This window comes from Scyliorhinus torazame, chromosome 7, assembly GCF_047496885.1.
Source record: "Scyliorhinus torazame isolate Kashiwa2021f chromosome 7, sScyTor2.1, whole genome shotgun sequence".
In the NCBI taxonomy this organism is placed as follows: domain Eukaryota; kingdom Metazoa; phylum Chordata; class Chondrichthyes; order Carcharhiniformes; family Scyliorhinidae; genus Scyliorhinus; species Scyliorhinus torazame.
The window spans coordinates 149,799,300-149,822,366 of NC_092713.1; the positions used below are offsets into that span (position 1 = coordinate 149,799,300).

Genomic DNA, 23,067 nt, shown 5'->3' on the forward strand with positions numbered 1-23,067 from the left:
TCTTCCGGGTGCTCCGGTTTCCTCCCACAGTCCAAAGATGTGCCAGTTAGGTTGATTGGCCATGATAAATTGCCCTTAGTGTCCAAAATATGTTAAGTGGCGGTTGCTGGGTTATGGGGATAGGATAGATACGTGGGCTTCAGTAGGGTGTTCTTTGTAAGGGCCGGTACGGACTCGATGGTCCAAATGGCCTCCTCCTGCACTGCAAATTCTATGATTCTAGTATGGGCTAGTCAGTGTCAATCTAGTTGCTTAGAAGGAGCAGATGTCTCAAAAATTTCATTAATGCAGAACTAATTTCAGCTGATTTGAGAAATGAAAACATCATATACATTGGGAGGTCTTTTGATACTTATTACAGCAGAGCAGTGGAGTATTATTTTGCACCAAACCCTTGCTATGCCACCCTTGCAAAAATTCGACAATCATAAAGTGCCCTTGGCAAACAAGTCTTCATCTCGTGGATTATTAAAAAGGGCTCAGCCATAAAGATTTACAGCTAGAACAGAAGTAGTACCTGTGCTTGTGTTTCTTGTACTCTTCTTGCTCTACACAGTTGGAAATGGCGAGAGAATTGTAAAGGCTGTATGTTCGCAGAGCTACCCCAGAGACAGCTATGAGTGGTGAGGACATGTTCAGCAGCACTGATGCCGTCATGTAGACGGGGAGGCTGTGGTTGTAAGTGACATTTATGATCAGTGGGTTCATTTGGCAGTTCAGCCCATGAGCACCTAGAATCCAATAAGACAAACCATTAAAGGGGAAGACATGAGTGAAAAGGAAACTTCAGTTTATCCTCTTCATCCTTGATGATAGAAAGACTTCCAATAAATAGCAAGATTCACTCAACCTCAGTTAACATCAAACTCAAGTGTACAGTTCCAAATAGTCCTAATTAACTGGTTGATAAATGAGTGCTTCCAACTGCAATATTTATTATCTTATTATAATATGTATATTTTTCCCCCACCCTCTCCACTCTCAGGGTGTTGACTTCCAGTCAGTGTGTGCAAGAAAAACAGAAGCTACAATCACTGCATAAATGTTTACTTCCTACATTCACACAGAGGCCATGCGTTATCTTCTACCTTCCCATTGGCTTTTTACCTTGATGTCAGCTTCCAGGTGAGCCTTGAATGTTGTGCTAGTGTAGCCACCTAAAATGGCTGATTACCTATTAATTTGGCCAAAACCCAATTTAAAATGGCTTAACCGAAAAGGCTGATGGGAAAAGCAGCCAACAGGACACAAACGGACAGCTGCAGACAGAATAGCGTATTCGGCTCTGGGGAAGTTGGCCCAGATCGATACTCAAGACTATTAGCAGCACATCAACCCAGACATCTGCAGTTTAATCGGATATCCCCGGGAACAATTGCAACATATTAGCAATTGAATGCCGAGCCAGACCTGTCGGCGCCTGCAGTGGCCGAAACAAAGACAGGTGAACGACCACCCCCCGATCGAGGAATCGCCCCATTATTGGAGTATATCGAACCCAGTGATTGGGAACAAGTCCAATCACTTGGGACTCAGGGTCAAGGGCCACCCTGAGAGGCGGGAAGCCCCTGGGCCCTATAAAGTGAGGGGCCAAGTTCAGATCTCGCTCTCTCTCCCTTCTTCTCCTGCTCACGACCTTCGCAAGAACATCGACCAGAAACTGTAAGTTTGACTCCAGCGATCGCTACCCGATAAAGACTCCTAGCCATCGACCCGTATCAGCCTTTTGAATCCCGCGGGCCAGATCCGATTCGATAAGCCATTCGTTTCCCTGACCTGGTGGGCCCTTCTTAAAGTTAAGTATTGGCCAGTAGTGGTAGGTTTCAATATAGATAGTAGGATTATTGTGTAAGCATTAATTGTTGTATATAAAAAATGACCGTTGATTTCAATCTTACTAAGCGGTGTGCTGACTTATTAATCATAACTCGAGCTTGAACCACGTGGCGGTATCAGAAAGATACCTGGCGACTCGTGAGCAAAGGTGACATAATCAGAGCTAATAAAACTAAGGTTTAAAAGAGCAACACTAGTAAGCTCCTGTGGGAAGTGGCATTCTCCAGTGAGTACACCCTTCTGCCATGGGACTTGGTCTGTGGATATGTTTAAAAGGTCTTTAAAGTCTCCCTGATTCAAAATTGACTTCCTTGTCAATGGTAAAGAGAATTAACACAGATTCTAAATTGTCCCTTCCTCATTATTTTAAAGAACTAATTTCTCCGTCACAGTTATTACTTGATCAAGAGGACATGGATAACCTAGTCCTCAATTCTTTCCATCTGGTGTTTGGGAAGTACGCAGAATCTCATCCAGCTGGTATTCCCTTCTCATCTTCATCCCTACACACAGTGGAGTGACTAATATAACCCTGGAAAGCAGCAGTTCTCTGCACCATAACAAATCTGGTAAAAAATAGCAGATGGAGAGAGCCCCATTGAAATGGATGACTTACATCTCTGCCTGCAGCGGGGACCTAAATAACCACAGAAACTGTCGGCAGACATACTACTAATGTTGGCACAATGCTACCAATGATGGTAACAGCGACATGTATTTTGCATCCTTAAAGGGAATGTGTGCCCTGGAGACTCACCCTTTATATTCGAAACAACTTTAATAGTGACGCACTACAATTGTTGCCCTTTCTGACTGACCATTTTTATTCTTCAGAATTGCTGTAAGGAAGCATATAACCTGCACAAAATACAACTGACCCTGTCCATGCCCCAAGTCCATGCATGCAAATGCTTCAGCAAGAATGACAGAGAGGGGAAATCCGAGCTGTTTTTATCCCTTTTTGTAGTCAGGGGTGTAAAAGCCAATTGGAGTCTGTCAGCCATCGCTCAGTGTTGACATGCTTGTTTCTTAGTCAGACGGTCATGGGTTCAAGTACCACTCCACAGACTTGAGCACAAAAACTAGGCTGATAATTCACTACAGTACTCAGGACGTGCCTTCTAGCCTTTCTGATGAGGTGTTAAACTAAATCCCATTTTCCCACTTGGATGGATGTAAAAGAGACCAGTATCATACAATGAACAGGAGCTTTCTCTCAACATTCGGTCCAACTCCTATCCCTCAACCTGGTCACTTATCTTCTTGCTGTCTGTGGTGCCTTGCTGTGTGCAGGCTGGCTGCCACGTTTCTCCACGTTGCAACAGAGACGACTCTTAATAAACACTCATTGGTTGTGGCACATCTGGGGATGTGCAAAGTGCCATACAAATGCAAGTTATTTCTTTCCCACTAGCACCACCGCCCAAGCCAAGAGCTGCCAGGAGTTGAATTTAGGCCTCTCCTGGTCTGCAGGACACAGTTGCACACCAGCCAATGCATCTGCCAAGTGAGACTTCAGGGAGCTGGAACCTATTTTTAAACTTGCACTTTTGCAGCTCTTTCACTGCCAGTTATGTGACTGAATGAATTTAGCAATGGATTTCTAAGTTCTGTGTGAACGTTCTAAAGTAGCTCCAGCAACAGATCATTGACAGCATAAATCATTGCTCCTCCATGTGCTGAAGCAACGAGCCACACGTGTTACATAAATTGCCTTCATGCCTGAAGGTGGATGAACATTCTATCATTCCACTTTTAACAGCTCATTTCTTTGTGGTTTGAAAATTGAATCAGAGGAGGTTAAGCCTTATTGATTGACAGGCTGTACTGAACTATCTCAGGAACATTTCACTGTCTGAGTGATGGGTAAGCAACCCACATTGCACCCCATATCACAATAATAGTTTAATGTCCCTTTCACTACCTGGCTCTTTCTAAGCTGAGCGAGCACTATTCTACTGCCCCGCTGCCGCAAGAATGCCATGGGCGAGACGCTGACAATAGAAAAAAACCATTGACCTCGGGCGGGATTCTCCGCACGTTGGGCAAACGCGGCTGGAGAATCCCACCCATTATATTTTCTGTAGACCCCAGTTGTTATATTCTAAAAAACCATTTGGTGAAGGGTGATACTGGAGTCAATCCTTTCTTATTCTTCTATTTATTTACAGAGTGAATCATTACAAACATATACCTCCTAACTCAACCACACCATAGAATTTACAGTGCAGAAGGAGGCCATTTGGCCCATCGAGTCTGCACCGGCTCTTGGAAAGAGTACCCCACCCAAGGTCAACACCTCCACCCAATCCCCATAACCCAGCAACCCCACCCAACACTAAGGGCAATTTTGGACACTAAGGGCAATTTATCATGGCCAATCCACCTAACCTGCACATCTTTGGACTGTGGGAGGAAACCGGAGCACCCGGAGGAAACCCACGCACACACGGGGAGGATGTGCAGATGCCGCACATTCAGTGACCCAAGCCGGAATCGAACCTGGGACCCTGGAGCTGTGAAGCAATTGTGCTATCCACAATGCTACCGTGCTGCCATAGCTTCAGTAAGTGCCTTTAATTTTATTCCTTTCTCAGTTACAAAGCCAGAGCACAGAGTAGACAAGGCAAACCCTTAATCCACCCCTTTACTCCAAAAACAATTCAAATTGAATCCAATTTATGGCCCCCACAAAAGAGACATACTAGATCCAAGCTTACTAGAACAGGCATTATAATTTATCTCAGCGTCTTGATATGCGCTTAAAAACACCAATTAAATCGTTCCAACTATTTTGATCTTCGAAAATAACCAAGGAAACTAAATCAAATAAACAAGGAACAAATTAAAGTCCCTTAAAGGGAAACAAAAAGTGAGTCACAAATGAGACTTAAAACATCAAACCAAGATGCTTTCTACCTGCATCCATCTGTGTGATGCAGGATATATCACAATTGTTGAGACACGCTGGATGGACCAGAGGGAGCTATCGTGCCTATGCCCGTACATCAAAGAGTGGGATACTAAGGTACTGTAGGACTTCAGCAGTTGTTACAGAGAAAGACTGAGGTATAACATGAGGACTAGGGTGAGAGCGTAGAGAAAAAGGATAGGCTTTATCAGAGAGTGTCAGAATGAATGGCTAAGAATACAAGATGATGTTACAAAAAGGTTTTGTAATTTATCAAAGTGTGTGTGAGGGATGTATTGTGTCCACAGGGGAGTCCACATGCGAAGCAAAATAATTTTTTTTATTGGACAAGATACTATTTACACGACATACACAGGTCCCAGCTGTGCCCAGGCCAAGCTTTTATGCATAGTGTCCATGACTCCACTGATGGGGCCCCCACCTTCCAGCGGGGAAGCTCGTACTCAATGAGGCCCACGGGGAGACCAATTGGTCTGACCTCATAGGTCTCATGCGCATTACAATAGGATGTATCGTAGAATGAAACGAAAAAAACATTCACTCACATTGACATGAAAATAAATATGCTGTCACTGTGACAACACTGATACAACATGCATCGCAAGTTCTCATCAACTGTCCATCAAAAGCGCTTAAAAATGTAAACATGATAAACACAAACACTGATACCAGAGCAGAGGGTGATCTATAAACAACATTTAAAAACTGATGCCAGGAGGTACAACACCTTGAAACAATTTTCAAACACTGATGCCATGGGATTGTATCATCTATATAAAAAATACTGAAACAGGGACAGTCTGGCACAGTACAATCAATGGATAATATTGAAAAACTGATACCGTGCCACCATCCTATTGGCTCTGTTGGCTCGATGGCAATTCACTTTATTGCCAACAGCGCAGTTGTGATTCCCATTCTGGCAATGCTAGACTTGGCACCTGCCTCCTCACCCTGCCTTTTAGAGTGGAAGGCCATGGCAAAACAACCACTGACCAAAGAAAAGTGCCAAGAATATGGCTCAGGATGAAGCATCAGCAGGTAAAGAGCCAAGGACCGGCCTGTGGGAAGAACACACAAGGATTGAAATGGAATCATGGAAAAGTATCATCTACAAACAGCCGTTAAACACTGATACCCTTACACTGTAACATCTATAAACAGCCATTAAACACTGATACCCTGAGACTATTTTACAACAACCTGGATAAGTGTGTGATCAATTCCAGCCCCACTCATCCCAGAGTCATGTCACAAGTGAATTAACCAATAATTCTGATATAAATACTCAGGTTTTTGGCCCTTGGCTGCCCAATAATTACAGTCACCAGGTTTATAAGTTGAAACAAAATTACTGTTTATTTATACCAGGAACTATCATGAAATATACAGTAAATACAACTGGATAACAAGCTAATACCTTTTTAAAAAATGTATTTTATTACAAACATGTATCAACAGGTTACAGGAACAAACACCCCAGGAAACAACTTCCCAACAATTAATTTTACAGTCTGTACAGAGTTTTCCTCTTTTTCACCCTCCCCTCCCCAACCAACAGCTCCTCAAACACGGTCACAAACATCCCCACCTTTTCACAAACTCCCCTGCTGAGCCCCTTAACTCATACTTTATCTTCTCTAATTGCAGGAAATCATACAGGTCACCTAACCATGCCACTACCCCGGTGGCGATGCCGACCGCCACTCCAGCAAAATTTGCCGCCGTCCAATCAGAGAGGCGAAAGCCACAACATCGGCCTTCCTCCTCTCCATGAGCTCTGGCTTCTCTGAAACCCCAAATATCGCCATCAAAGGATCCGGGTCCACCTCCTCTTCCACTATCCTGGCTAAGACTGCAAACACTCGCGCCCAGAATCTTCCCAATTTTTTGCAACCCCAAAACATGTGCGCGTGATTCGCTGGTCCCCGCCCACACCTCTCACACTCATCTGCTACCCCCTGAAAGAACCCACTCGCTCTCACCCTGTGCACCACCTGAAACTGTATCAGGCTCATACTTGCACAAGAGGAGGTCCTGTTTACCCTACGCAGTGCCTCACTCCATACTCCACAATTGATCTTCCCTCCCAACTCCGCTTCCCATTTCTCCTTGATCTTCACCACCTGCTCGCCTCCCTGCTCCCCCAGCCACTTGTATATATCCCAAATTCATCCCTTCCCTTCCACATCCAAAAGCAGCAGCCGCTGCAGCAGGGTGTATCCCGGCAACCTAGGAACAACACTCCAGACCTTTCACGCAAAGTCCCTAAACTGCAGATACCTGAACTCACTCCTCCTCGGCAGCTCTACCCTCTCCCTTAGCTCCTCCAGACTGGCTCCTCCAAACCCTTCCCTCACCTTGACCAGCCCCCACTTCCTCCACCTCCTGTATACACTATCCATCCCCCACCCCCCGGCTCAAACTCATGACTCTCGCACAGCGGCGTTAGCACCGACATCCCTTCCATCCAAAAATGCCTCCTCAACTGATTCTATATCTTCACCATGGACTGCATCACTGAGCTCCCTGAATACCTCCTCGGATCCAATGACAACGCTGCCATCACCATAGCCCTTAAACTAGACCCCTTACAAGATTCCTCCTCCATCCTAACCCATTCTACCCCTTGTCCTTCCCACCATCGCCGCACCTTGTCCACATTCGCCGCCCAATAATAATGAAGCAAGTTCGGCAACACCAACACCCCCTGTTGCTTCTGCCTCTGTAGCAGGGTCCTCCCCATCCTCGACACCTTCCCCTCCCATACAATGTTAACTTACCGAAAAAAGGCCTTTGGTATAAAGATCAGGAGAGCTTGAAAGATAAACAAGAACCTCGGCAGAATATTCATTTTCACCACTTGAACCCTCGCCGCCAGCGTTAAGTGCAGTGTATCTCACCTCTTAAGATCCTCCCGAGCCTCCTCCACCAGCTTGGTTAAGTTCCACTTATGGAGCCCCATCCATTCCCTCGCTACCTGAATCCCCAAATCCCTAAACATATCCCTCACTACTGTAAATGGTATCCCCCCCCTAAATTAGACCGCTGTGCCATCTCATTCACCGTGAATACCTCGCTTTTCCCTACACTTGGTTTGTACCCTGAGAACCCTCCAAACCTCCCAAGCAGACCCTTAATCCTTCCCATACTCTCCAGCAGATGCGAAATATATAGCAAGAGGTCATCGGTGTGGTGTTGGGTGCTCTGGTGCACAGATGAGCCAACACAGTTGTATGTGGTACAACTCTATTTTATTTTAACTCTTATATACAGTTCGTTCTGGATACTCTGCACGTGCTGTTTCCCTGAGTGTGTCGTGTAGCAGGTCTGTCCTTGTCCTCGTCTCCAGCTAATACTGACCACCAGGTGTCGTGTTTGTGCTTTTATATCTTTCTGTGATTGGTTGTGGTGTTGTGTGTTCTGATTTGTCTGTTGGTGTGCCTATCATGATGTGTGTGTTTGAATATCATGACATCCCCCCTTTTTACAAAGATATGTGCCTACGTGGTTATAAATATGATCGTGTCGTGAGTGCATCTAAGAGTGTGTGTGTGTGTTGTGTACAACGTGTGTATATGATGTAACTATTTACATGGGGCGATGTCGGGTGCGTCACACTAACAAGGTTGTACCATAACAAAACATGAATGCGAGAAAAAAAAACTTGAACAGTGGACCGGTCAGACGATATCTGGAACGATAAACAACAACAGGTTATAATACAGAAGTGTTTGACTTTTTTGAACGTATGAACAGCGTTATAAGTCCAGTCTAATGGGTGACCGCCTCAAGAATAGGCTGGTCCTCAAGCCGGTTCAGCTCTGGAGATTTGGGTTCACACTGGTTCACCTTGGACTGTTGGAGGTGATGCTGTTGCCGAAGTCTCTACTTTTCCATTTGTTGTACTTCGTGCAGTGCTTGGTTTTTCATTCGTGCAAATATAACATTCAACATCTTTGTTAGTGTTGCCTTGGCTGTGGTTTGGTTTACTAAGTTTTTTTGCTGGCCAGGTGTATATTGTAGCGCGTTCTAACAGCCTGTAACACAGTTCCTTCGTGTATTTCTATGTGCTGAGATGTTACTGTAGTTAGTAAGGCCTTAATTATCCGCAACTGAACACCTTCGTCGGTTTGTGGTCCTTGAGAACAACCACATATTGTCTCTATAATTCTATCAATTAATTTCTGTAAACAGTCAGATGATGTGCTGACTATGCGGGGACATTTCGACTGGCATGCCAACTCAAAAGGGAGAAAATACTTGTCTGCTTCAATAAAGTTTGCCCTGGATTTGACAGGTGGCAAGGTCCCAGAAACAGCCTTAGCTTCTGCATGGGGAGGATTTTTAGCTGCTGCGGCCTGGTCACGGGTGGCGATGGAAGGGGCATGATCCGTGGCATCTCCGCAAAGTCATCCTTGGGAACCAGTGGAGGATCCGGCGTGTGCGTACGGTTCAGTTGCGAGCGTGGAAGGCGGCGCAAAGCTCGCTGATTGCGCCTATGCCCCAATCCATCCGCCCTGCATGCCAGGAACAAGGTGGAGTCTTTTTTCTTTTTATGTTTGTGGTGGACGGCATCTTGTAGCCGATGGGTCGTTGCCATCGAAGAAGCACCATCACTAATATCATGCAAGGCGATGACTGTGCCAGGTGTGGAAGTTGGCCGAGAACGTGCACGTTGGTTCCGGCCACCTGCTGTGCCGGAGGGCGACTCCGCCGAGAAACGTCGAAGCATGTCGCCTTGGAGAGAGAATTGTTGCTCGCATCAGCGTCTGGCGATGGCGCGAATTGGTGTGTCCATCTTGGACCGCCGGTGCTGGTCGCCACTGCCGACCCAGTGGGACTGCCACGCGATCCATTCCCTGTCGCCGTGGCATCCGCCGTCACCCTGAGCGTGCCATCACCGAGGCCGCGACACTGCCCGTCCGGAGCAAGGTCTGGCGTGCGCGAATCAGAGTCGGCGCTTGGCTGCTCCCCATCTGGAGTCCGGTCTGCCTTCCGTCGATGCTCCCCGTCCGGAGTCCCAACAGGTTCACTGGAGGCAGCCGAGATTCCCTGAAGCTGCACTTCTGGAGTCGGAACATGCAGGAATGCACCGACCAGTGGAGAGGCTCGAGCCATCGAGGGTGGAAGCGGTGCGCCGCCACCGCAGTCGTCAGTGGTCCCACCGTGATCGTCGAGTGCCTCGGTACGCACTAGGCGAGGTCTGTCACCTTGCACCTTTTGCATGGGAAGTGGGATGCTGTCGTCACTCGTCTCACATCCCGTGGATAGATCCTCATTAGCAGCTTGCTGCTCACTAGGGTTGGGTAAATTGTCAGAGTTTTCACCCGGTGGTGCACACCATGTCGGTGGACTGTCATTGTCTTGCCGTTGTCCTTCATTTGGGCTTTTCTTCTTTGGAATTTTAAATCTTCCCCCAGACATTGCAGAACCTTGTTTATTACCCCCAAATTCTCCCATATGTATGGTCTCGAATATAGGATCCAATGTTTCTATCGACATTGTACTGTTTTCCAAAGAACATTCCGTTTCACTTTTCTTCTCAGGTACCTCATATGTATCTTTGTCTAATGTACATGCCTTCATGGTCTCTGGGTCTGATTTTGCTGGGACTGGCATGGTCACAGTCTCTCTTTTACTGTTCTCAATTGCCCACATTATACTCCCCATACATAACTGCTTAATCACTGGGGTTAGTGTGGTTAAACATACAGGTAATTTCTTTAGCAAATCCTCAGTATCCTTCTGTGACCGTGCAGCATTATTAATCTCTGTTCGGCTACAATGATTCTGAAGGTCAGCGCATGAACCTTTTTCCTTCGGGCTTGGAAGAGGAGATTCCTTTGGCTTGTCTTCAGTTGGGCTTGAACAGTCATCAGCGCTGTGCCCTTCATTGTAGCATGAGAGACCGTCATGGTCATGCTGCTGTGCAGTGGAGCATGGTAGGCTGTCATAGCCTTCGCGCTGTTCACGTGAGCATGGCAGACTTGCATCGTCTGCCGCTGGTTGGTCAGGAGAGGTTGCTAGACCCTCATGGTCTTGCTCCTGCAAGGACTGCGCATCGGAGTCAAACGTTTCTTAATCATGGAGGCTGTCCACGAGCTCTCTGTGGAGGCTTGTGACACTGGAGTCACTTCTTGTTCGTGCAAGGACTGCGCTCTGGAGTCTTGCGTTTCTGCAATTGTGGAGTCTGTCCACGAGCTTGCTGTGGAGGCTTGTGACACTGGAGTCACTTCTTGTTCGTGCAAGGACTGCGCTCTGGAGTCTTGCGTTTCTGCAATTGTGGATTCTGTCCACGAGCTTGCTGTGGAGGCTTGTGACTGTGGAGTCACTTCTTGTTCATGCAAGGACTGCGCGCTGGAGTCTTGCATTTCTGCAATTGTGGAGTCTTTCCACGAGCTTGCTGTGGAGGCTTGTGACTCTGGAGTCACTTCTTGTTCGCGCAAGGACTGCGCTCTGGAGTCTTGCGTTCCTTCTATCGTGGAGTCTGTCCACAAGCTCGCTGTGGAGGCTTGTGACTGTGGAGTCACTTCTTGTTCATGCAAGGACTGCGCGCTGGAGTCTTGCATTTCTGCAATTGTGGAGTCTTTCCACGAGCTTGCTGTGGAGGCTTGTGACTCTGGAGTCACTTCTTGTTCATGCAAGGACTGCGCTCTGGAGTCTTGCATGTCTTCTTTCATAGAGTCGGGAACGTTGAGCGGGACGTGGACCACGCTCTGTGTGGCAGCAGGCCGCTCTCTGTGGGCTTGCACCGCTCCCTGTCTGTTAATGTCAGGCTGCAGCATCATCCGGCACTGATAAGTTGGGACGTCATATCTGCTGGGTTGAAGATCTTCAAATCCGAAAAATGAATCCGCATCTGCGTCGGATTCAATGTGGGGGCCGCCAATGTGCAACACGAAAGGTTCATCCGAGTCATAGTCGTATAGGACCACGGAGCTATCATTGGGCTCGCGAGGTCCGGAAACACTGTAAAGATCGTCATCAAAGTATTCGAGGTCGGAATCATCGGCTTGTGCGTAGGTAACTGCTTGTCGGAGGGTTCTTCGGAGGTCAAATTCATCTCCTGGGTCAATTTGTGGCAATGTGCTGTCATTCCAGGTGAGGGAAGGTTGTTTTACAGCTTTAACAGATTTTTGTTTTTTTGATTTGGGACGTTTCCCTTTTAAATTGGATTTGGGACGTTTCCCCTTTAAATTGGTGCGGTCTGGGGCCTCTGACATCCTGACGCTCGGTATGTAGCACGTAGGAAGCGACTGCGCATGCGCAGATCGCTGTTCCTTTACCGATGGCCGTTTTCTTGACTGCACATGCGCAGCATCTCGCGCATGCGCAAACGAAACTTCCGGTTCTGCGCACTGCTCGCGCAACTGTGCTAGTGTGATACCTTTAGCAAGATGGCCGCCGACCTCGACCCAGCCCTCTCTCAGGCCCGGGATTTCGGCCTCTGGGAATTCGGCCTCCGGGATCCCGGCTACGAGGTGAGTACTGCCGCTTTTCTTACCTTTACTTGCCGATTGGAGTGCGTTTTCCTCACAGTACTTGGAGAATTTGTCCAGGACTGCCTGGTAATCGTACCTTTGCTGCCTCCTGAAGAACCTGAACCTTGTGAATATTTCTCTTGCCCTTGCACCGGTGATGGTGAGGAGAAATTCAATTTTTTCGCTATCATCCAGGTCTTGGAGTTCAGCTGCCATCAGGAACAATTCGAACACTTGCCGGAATCGCCGCCAGTTTTCGCGGAGATCGCCGTGGCACTGGAGCGGCTGCGGAACCGGGAGCTCTATCATTTTGCCTGGGCACTGCTGGTTGTCTGTGTACACTGAGGTATGCCGGCAGGTATCGATCCACTCCTGTACCATGTGGTGTTGGGTGCTCTGGTGCACAGATGAGCCAACACAGTTGTATGTGGTACAACTCTATTTTATTTTAACTCTTATATACAGTTCGTTCTGGATACTCTGCACGTGCTGTCTCCCTGAGTGTGTCGTGTAGCAGGTCTGTCCTTGTCCTCGTCTCCAGCTAATACTGACCACCAGGTGTCGTGTTTGTGCTTTTATATCTTTCTGTGATTGGTTGTGGTGTTGTGTGTTCTGATTTGTCTGTTGGTGTGTCTATCATGATGTGTGTGTTTGAATATCATGACAATCGGCATAGAGCGACACCCGATGCTCCCTCTCTCCCCTCATAATCCCCCGCCATTCCGCCGACCCGCTGAGAGCCATCACCAATGGCTCTATGGCCAGCACACACAGCAGCGGTGACAGCGGGCACCCCTGTTTCGTACCCCTGTTGAAGTCAAAGCTTTGTGAGCTCATATCATTCGTCCTCACCCTCGCCCTTGGTGCCGCATACAGCAACCGTACCCCTGCCACAAATCACGGCCCAAACCCAAACCTTCCCAAAACTTCGAACAAGGACCACCACTCCACCCGATCAAATGCCTTCTCCGCGTCCATGGACACCACCCACCACCACTTCAGGGACCAGAGCCCCCGACGGTTTCATCAACACTACCAACAGCTATCTTATATTACTTGCGACATGCTTGCCCTTCATGAAGCCTGTTTGATCTTCTGCCACCACCCCGGGGACAGACTCCTCCATCCTCCCCGCCAACAACTTAGTCAATACTTTCACATCCGTGTTCAATAGTGATATGGTCTATACGGCCCACATTCCACTTGGTCCTTTACTGCCTGCGTCATCATCTCCAGCAACTCCTCCTTCTCCAGTGCTTCATTAAACGCCCCAAACAGATGTGGTGCCAGGTCCGTCCCAAAATATAAAATTTTGCCAAGTACCCAACCGGCCCAGGGGCCTTCCCCGACTTCATACCCCTGATACTATCCAGCACCTCCCTCAGCCCAGGGGCTCCTCCAATGCCTGCCTCTTTGCTTCCTCCACCTGGGGGAATTCCAGCTTGTCCAGAAACTGCCACATGTCCCCCTCCTCTCCTCCGGGTCTGCCTCACAAAGTCCCTGGCAGTACTCCCTAAATGCCTCATTTATTTTCCCTGGCTCTGACACCACATCCCCAGCCCCAGTCCGTATCTTCAATATTTCCCTGGATGCAGCCTGCCTCTGCAGCTGGTGCACCAGCATGCGGCTCGCCTTCTCCCCATACTAATATTGCACCCCCCCTTGCCCTACACAGTTGCCCTACTGACCTCCCTGTGTCAGCCTGTCAAACTGCCTCTGCAACTTTTTCCTCCTCGCCAATCCCTCCACGGTGGGCACCCTCGAATATTCCTTGTCCACCTCCACGATCTTGCTCACGAGACGGTCATGTTCCTCCCGAGATAACTATTTCCGCATACTCTGACCCCTCTACCCCAACCAAAATCTTCGGACTCACTACAAAGTAATCAATCCTCGAATACACCTTATAGACGTGTGAAAAGAAGGAATACTCCCTTCCCCCTGGGTTCTGAAAGCACCATGGATCCACCATACCCATCCTCTCCATAACCGCCCCCCCCCCTCCCCCCCAGCTCCCTCGCCATTCTTACCCTACCCATCGACCTGGGGCTCGACCTATCCACATTCGGCCCTCGGACACAATTCAACTCTCCTCCCATGATCAACTGGTGCGTGGCCACATCCGGGATCGCTGCCAGCAACCCCCTCATAAAACCCACATCATCCCAATTTGGGGCATACACATTTACCAATACTACCGATGCCCCTTCCAATACCCCACTCACAATCACCTATTTCCCACCTGGATCCCTCACCTCCTTCGAACTCACGAATCACATTTTTTGCTCATTAAAATCGCCACACCCCTCGATTTCAAATCAAACCGAGTGAAAAACCTGCCTGACCCACCCGTTCCTCAAACTAACCTGGTCCTTCACACAGAGGTACGTCTCCTGCAGAAAGACCACCCCCACTTTCAAGATCCTGAGGTGCGCAAACACCCGCGACCTTTTAACCAGCCCATTCAGTCCCCGGACGTTCCATGTTACCAGCCTTACTGGAGGCTTATGCCTCTAATCCCCTCTACCGTCTGTCACCTTCCCCACTTAGCTCCCGCCCCTTTAATTCCACCCTGTACCTAGCCCGTCCTGGATGGCCTCTTTCTCCGCCCACGACCATGTCATCTCTCACCCCCTGCCACGTCGGAACAACCTCCCCCCGCTTCCCCACCCCCCCCAGTCCCCCCATCTCCGGCCACCCCTTGCGGCCTTATCCGCCAACACTCACTTCCGTTTACCAGCATAACCTGCTAGCATAGCAGCCCCTGCCCAAAGGCACTTACCAATGACCTCTCCCTCCCCCCACTCCTCAGCTCAAGGAGAAAGACTCCCTGTTGGCCTTACCCTCCCCCACCCAAACAAAGACTTCTCCTGAACTGGCCCTACGGTCCAGGAAACTCCCAGTCTCCCACTGGCAGGAGGTCCTTCCCGATGCACTCCACTCCATTAACAGGGGGTGAATGTGGTAGTCGGTATTAGGGGTATTAGGGTACCTCGGTTGAGGCTGTAAGATCATTGGTGTGGGCGGTACATGAGACAGGATGATCATTGGTGAAGCCTGCCTGCTGGTTCTGCCCAGTAAGGCGGAGTATAAGAGCCTGAGTCTCCCCAGCAGCTGCATTCTGTACCTGCGCTGCTGGGGGAAACATCTAGTCCAATAAAGCCTTCAATTGTCATCCAATCTCGCTTCTGGAGTTATTGATCGAGCATCAATTTATTGGACTAAATTTTAAAGAATGGAGCTCCGAATCAAGCCGGAGTATCTGCAACATAGCCCCCACACGGCAAACTCAGCGGCAACCTTCAAACACTGGCTGGCGTGCTTCAAAGGGTACCTCCGGACGGCCACGACTGCACCCATCGAAGACCAGAAGATGCAAGTTCTCCACTTGAGGGTGAGCCCACAGATCTACACCCTCATCGAGGATGCGCATGATTTCGAGGCCGCGATGGCCCTGTTGAAAGGACACTACATTTGTCCAGTAAACCAGGTTTACGCCTGACATCTGCTAGCGACAAGGCAACAAATTCCAGGGGAATCGCTGGGTGAATTCTACCGTGCGCTCCTGGTACTAGGTAGGAACTGTGACTGCCCGCAAGTTTCAGCCAGCGACCACACAGAACTTTTCATCCGGGACGCATTCGTTGCAGGTGTGCTGTCCTCCCAAATCCGTCAGCAGCTGCTGGAGAAAGAGACACTAGGCCTCAAGGAGGCACGGGCCGTTGCTAGCTCCCTGGATGTGGCCTCCTGAAACGCCCGCACGTACGTCCCCGACCGCGCGGCAGCCCCTTGGGCAGCGTAGAACCCACCCGCGGCCGACCCCGATGCATCTCCCATCCCCCCACCAGCTTGTGCCGCGCGGCTACCAGGCAACCCCGGAGGGCCCCGCTGTTATTTTTGCGGGCAAGCCAAGCACCCCCGGCAGCGCTGCCCGCCCCGCTCCTCCACCTGCAAAGGTTGTGGCAGAAAGGGCCATTTTGTGGCGGTATGTCAGGCCCGGGCGGTCGCCGCTGTCTACGGGGGCGAACCGGGGCCGCCACCACAACTCTCTCCACGGGCCACGTGCGGGCCGCGGGCGCCACCATCTTCATTTTCCCGAGCCATATGCGGGTCTCAGGCTCCGCCATCTTGTTCCCCAGAGACCACGTGCGATGCGTGGGTGCCGCCATCTTGCCCACCCCTAGCCATGTGCGACCCGTGGGTGCCGCCATCTTGGCTGGAGTCTCAGGACCCCGATTCAGCTGACCACACACCGCCCGAGGAAAATCTTCAACTTTTACCACTACTCGCCTCGGTGACCCTGGACCAGTCTCGGTCCCGAACGCTCTCGACCGTGACGACGACCGTGCTCATCAACGGGCACAAAACATCCTACAGCATCATACACCCCAACACGGTAAGGCGCTGTTCTCTTCCCATACATCCAATTAACCAAAGAATCTCCCTGGCCTCCGGGTCTCACTCTGTTGAGATCAAGGGGTCCTGCGTAGCGAACCTCACGGTCCAGGGAAGAGAATTAAAAAATTTCTGACTCTACGTCCTCCCTCACCTCTGCGCTGCCACGCTCCTGGGATTGGACTTCCAATGCAACCGCCAGAGCTTAACCTTTAAATTCGGCTGCCCTATACCCCCCCTCACTGTCTGCAGCCTCGCGATCCTCAAGGTCGACCCGCCTTCCCTTTTTGCGAACGTCACCCCAGATTGCAAACCCGTCACCACCAGGAGCAGACGGCACAGTGTCCAGGACCGGACCTTCATCAGGTCGGAAGTCCAGCGGCTACTGAAGGAAGGTATTATCGAGGCTAGCAACAGTCCCTAGAGAGCTCCAGCAGTGGTTGTAAAGACCGGGGAGACATCAACAGGTACACGCAGCTCGACGCGTACCCTCTCCCTTGCATATCTGATTTGGTCAATCAGATTGCACAATACAAGGTCTTTTCCATGGTGGGCCTACCACCAGCTCCCCATCTGCCCGGGCGGCCGCAAGTACACTGCATTCAAAGCAGATGGGCGGCTCTACCACTTCCTAAGGGTTTCCTTCGGTGTCACAAATGGAGTCTTGGTCTTCCAACGGGAGATGGACCGAATGGTTGACCGGTACGGTTTGCGGGCCACATTTCCGTACCTCGACAACATCACCATCTGCGGCCACGACCAGCAGGACCACGACACCAACCTCCGCAAATTCCTCCATACCGCAAAAACCCTTAACTTAACCTACAACAAGGACAAATGCGTGTTCAGCACCGACCGTCTAGCCATCCTCGGCTACGTAGTGCATGATGGAGTCATAGGCCCAGATCCCGAACGCATGCGCCCCCTCATGGAGTTTCCCCTGCCCCATTGCTCCAAGGCCCTGAAACGCTGCCTGGGATTTTTTTCATATTACGCCCAGTGGGTCCTCAATTATGCAGACAAGGCCCGCACACTAATCCAATCCTCGGTTTTCCCCCTGTCGGCAGAGGCCCGCCAGGCCTTCAGCCGCACAAAGGTGGACATCGCAAAGGTCACGATGCACGCAATCGATGAATCCCTTCCAAGTCGAGAGCGACGCGTCTGATGTAGCTCTGGCGGCCACCCTCAACCAAGCGGGCAGGCCCGTGGCCTTCTTCTCACGCACACTCCATGCTTCAGAAATCCGTCATTCCTCCGTTGAAAAGGAGGCCCAGGCCATAGTAGAAGCTGTGCGGCACTGGAGGCATTACCTGGCTGGCAGGAGATTCACACTCCTCACTGACCAACGGTCGGTAGCTTTCATGTTCGATAATGCACAGCGGGGTAAGATAAAGAACGATAAAATCTTACGGTGGAGGATCGAGCTCTCTACCTACAACTATGAGATCCTGTATTGTCCCGGGAAGCTAAACGAGCCTCCTGTTGCCCTATCCCGCGGCATATGTGTCAACGCACAAGTGGACCTAACCCTAACTCCGGGCCCTCCATGAGGACCTCTGCCACCCGGGGGTCACTCGATTCTTCCATTTTATCAAGACCTGCAACCTGCCCTACTCCCTCGAGGAGGTCAGGACCGCCACCAGGAACTGCCAAATCTGCTCGGAGTGCAAGCTGCACTTCTACAGGCCAGAGAAAGCGCACCTGATAAAGGCTTCCCATCCCTTTGAACGCCTCAGTATGGACTTCAAAGGGCGCCTCCCCTCAACCAACCGCAACACGTACTTCCTGAACGTGATTGACGAGTGCTCCCGATTCCCATTCGCCATCCCCTGCCCCGGCATGACCGCAGCCACCGTCATAAAAGCCCTCCACAGTATCTTTACCCTGTTCGGTTTCCCCGCCTACATACACAGCACTAGGGGGGTCCTCCTTCATAAGCGACGATCTGCGTCAATTCCTGCTCAGCAAGGGCATCGCCTCGAGCAGAACGACCAGTTATAACCCCCGGGGAAACGGACAGGTAGAGAGGGAGAACAGAATGGTCTGGAAGACCGTCCTACTGGCCCTACGGTCCAGGAATCTCTCAGTCTCCCGCTGGCAGGAGGTCCTTCCCGATGCACTCCACTCCATTAACAGGGGGTGAATGTGGTAGTCGGTATTAGGGGTATTACGGTACCTAGGTTGAGGCTGTAAGATCATTGGTGTGGGGGGTACCTGAGACAGGAAGATCATTGGTGAAGCCTGCCTGCTGGTTCCGCCCAGTAAGGCGGAGTATAAGAGTCTGTGTCTCCCTAGCAGCTGCATTCTGTACCTGCGCTGCTGGGGGAAACATCTAGTCCAATAAAGCCTTCAATTGTCATCCAATCTCGCTTCTGGAGTCATTGATCGAGCATCACACAGTAACTTCATTGAAGCCTACTTGTGACAATAGGCGATTATTATTATTATTATTATTATTAATGAAGTTTTCGGCCGCTTCTGGAGTTTCAAAGTAATACCTCTGGGCTCCGAACGTCGCCCACAATTTCGTCGGGTAGAGCACCCCAAACCTGATCTACCACCGGTACAGCACCCCCTTGGCCTTGTTGAAGCTTGCCCATCGCTTTGCCAATTTGGCTCCAAAGTCCTGATAAATTCAGACATTTTTCTCCTGCCAGTCACAGGTACACTTCTCCCTGGCCCACCGTAAAATCTTCTCTTTCTCTTCAAATTTGTGGAGTCTCACAATCACCGCCCGCGGCAGCTCCCCAGCTCTAGGCTTCTGCCTCAGGGACCTATGCGCTCGGTCCACTTTAGGCACATTATCTCGCACCCCTTCTGCCACTTGCCCCGCCAGCATCTTTGAGACGTACCTCGTGGCACTCACACCTTCCACTCCTTTAGGCAGGCCCACTATTCGCAGGTTCTGCCTTCTCGAAGTATTCTCCTGCTCCTCCACTTTTGTCTTCAATGTTTTACAGAGGTCGCCATGGAGCCCTACCTCCACCTCCAGAGTCACCACACAATAGCTGTGGTCTGAGATCAATCCTTCAATCTCCCGAACCTGTGACCCCCGCACCTCCACCTGTTCCAAAGAACTCTTCAGGGGTGTCACCACTTTTTAAATGGCCTTTGCGAGATCCTGTCGCATTTGTTCCCTCTGCTGCTGGAATTCAGCTTTAATAAAGGCCATCAAGTCAAGTTGAGGCCTTTCAGCCTGCATCAGGCCTTCCCCTGCCTACATGTTTAAAGAACTTGTGTTGTTGCTGCAGCACAAGTCTGCTCCAATTTGTCAGCCAAATCTCTCACTGTTTTCTGCCGCGTCTGGTAACCAAGAGACACACCATTCCCGGTGGAAAGTACTCCTCCAACATTCACCTACGTCTTTTCATCAAAATTCCACCCCATATTGGTTAAAAAGAGCTCTTTTCTGTGACCTTGAGCAGGAGCTGCCTTGTATGAGACCACTCATTCCATGGTCCACACCGGAAATCAACAACAAGCTAATACCTACTACCCACTTTAACTGTTCCACCCTTTACCCAAACACATGACAGACAAACACAGAGGGGATGGGGGGGGGGAGGAAGGAGTTAAAATAAAAAAGATGAAGGTCAAAAGGGCTTTGCTTCAGGTGATGGTTCTTTAGCATGCTTTCTGATTAAAGTCTCCGGTTTATAGCTGGCAATGGTCTCCTTTACAGAATCATTCATTCAAGGCTCCCCGCAGGTTCGAAAATGCAGTACTCACAGGCAGCAGGCTTTCTGGGGAGACACATTAGTCCTTCCCAAACTGGGCCTTCAGCTTGAGGTTCACATTCAGGTCTATACTTTCCTGGAGAGACATTTAACTTCCCATCAAACCTTGCTTCCAGCTCATGGTTTGACTTCAGGCCTCTGCAGTCTGAAGAGAATAGCACCCAGACTTGCTCGAGAGGGAGAGTCAGCCCAATGTGGCCTTCTGGAGAGGATTAGTAAAGATCTTTCTGGAGAGAGTACATTGGATCTCTTCATCCAGGCTCCCAGTATCACAAATTAAAACCAAACTAGAACTTTGTGACTCTAAAAGCATTCCAGTGCGATCAAATTCAATCACCACCTGTTACGGGGCAGAGCACAGTCTTTTGAACCAATTCAATGGCAACCAGCCAAATCAATCAAACCGAATCCCAGCCAATCTCTGTCATTGGTGCCGGACAGTCCATAGCTCTGGTTTGAACCAGCACAGACTAACACAGTGGTCTTTCCTGCTTCTGAAATCCTGTCTTGAATTAAAGGCATTGGCTACTGCTTTCTTCTGCTTGAATTAAAGGTACAGACTGCCTTAAAGGCACATGTCCATAAATCATCCATTGATCAAAAATGTAACGGCAACACTAAAAGAAAGGGGAAGTAAGGGAATAAGTAGGAACAAACAGGAAGGACCCTTCCAACTGTAACATCTGTAAACAGTGATTATTACAATCCCAGACGAGACCCCAAAAGTGGCTCGGATATTGATCCCAAAGCCCAATATTTTTGTTTACTTGTAAGACTGTGCAGAAGATTCATTCCAAGAGAGGTTGCATGAAGGAATTGGGATTTGGTATTTTTAAACCAAAACATTATTAGGAATACAATATTAACTTCACACCCAAAAGGAGCAGCTTATTATTACACCTCAAAAAACTACTACTCAATTCCCTGTTAAATCACAAGAAAAGAAACATACAGCTCTCAATCCATCTAAAGATCAGCATGGTGGAGAGGAATACTTACCATACAAACTTCTAGCTGAATATCTTCAAGAAACTAGTTCACCCAGTGTGTTTCAGGTTCTTCCATGTCCTCAGACAAGACATAGAAAAATAGAAAATATGAGCAGCCGAAGGCCATTCGGCCCTTCGAGCCTGCTGCACCATTCATTATGATCATGGCTGAACATCCAACTAAATAGCCTAATCCTGCCTTCCCCCATATCCTTTGATCCCCTTCGCTCCAAGGACTATTTCCAACTGCTTCTTGAAAACATACAATGTTTTGGCCTCAACTACTTCCTGTGGTAACGATTTCCACAGGCTCTCCCCTCTCTGGGTGAAGAACTGTCTCCTCATCTCTGTCCTAAATGGTCTACCTAGTATCCTCAAACTGTGATCCCTGGTTCCAGACACCCGCACCATCGGGAACATCCTTCTTCCATCTACCGTATGTAGTCCTGCTAGAATTTTATAGATTTCTCTGAGATCCCCCCTATTCTTTGAACACAACCCTAATCTCCCCTCATGCTTCAGTCCTGCAATCCCAGGAATCAGTCTGCCAAGTCTTCTCTGCATTCCCACTACAGCAAGAATATCCAACCTCAGATAAGGAGACCAAAACTGCACACAATATTCTAGATATGGCCTCATCAAGGCCCTGTAAAACTGCAGCACAATGAAGGCCAGCATACCATTTGCCTTCTTTACCACCTGCTGTATCTGCATGCTTACCTTCAGCGACTGTATAAGGACGCTCAGGTCTCATTGCACATTCCCTTTTGTAATTTATGGTCATACAGAAAATAGTCTGCCTTCTAATCTTTGCTACCAAAGTGGATAACCTCAAATTTATCCAAATTATATTGCATCTGTCATTCATTTGCACACTCGCTCAACTTGTCCAAATCACACGGAAGGATCTCTGCATCCTCCTCACAGCTCACCCAACTTGGTGTCATCTGCAAATCTGGAGATATTACATTTTATTCCCTCATCTAAATCATTAATATATATTGTGAATAGCTGGGATCCCAGCACCGATCTCTATGGTACCCCACGATTTACTGCATGCCAATTTGAAAAAGACCCATTAATTCCTGCTCTTGTTGCCCGTCTGCCCATCTCAATACACTACCCCTAATCCCGTGCGCTTTAATTTTACATGCTATTCTCTTGTGCAGGACATTATTAAAAGCCTTCTTAAAGTCCAAATAAATCACATCCACTGTCTCCCCCTCATCAACCCTACTAGTTACATAATAATAATCTTTTTACTGGCACAAGTAGGCTTACATTAACACTGCATTGAAATTACTGTGAAAAGCCCCTAGTCGCCACATTCCGATGCCTGTCCGGGTACACAGAGGGAGAATTCAGAATGTCCAAATGACCTAACAGCACGTCTTTCAGGACTTGTGGGAGGAAACCGGAGCGCCCGGAAGAAACCCACGCAGACAAGAGGAGAACGTGCACACTCCACACAGACAGTGACCCAAGCCGGGAAGCGAACCTGGGACCCTGGAGCTGTGAAGCAACTGTGTTAACCTCTGAGCTACGATGCTGCCAAGCATGATTTCCCCTTCACAAATCTATGCTGATTGTGTCCGAACCTGCCACTGTTTGCGAAGTGCTCTGCTATAAAATCTTTGATAATGAATTCTAGAATTTTCCCCAATACCGACATCATAAATTCCTATAATTCCTTG

At 49.2% G+C, this 23,067-nt stretch overlaps 1 protein-coding gene across 1 annotated transcript in view; it reads right to left on the reverse strand.

The window, feature by feature from the left end:
• Positions 1–23,067, reverse strand: part of pappa2 (pappalysin 2) — a 726,002-nt gene that overhangs the window by 259,049 nt on the left and 443,886 nt on the right. Inside the window, exon 13 of the mRNA XM_072511622.1 lies at positions 518–731. Coding sequence (XP_072367723.1) covers positions 518–731 — 214 coding nt within the window. The remainder of the gene's footprint in view (positions 1–517; positions 732–23,067) is intronic.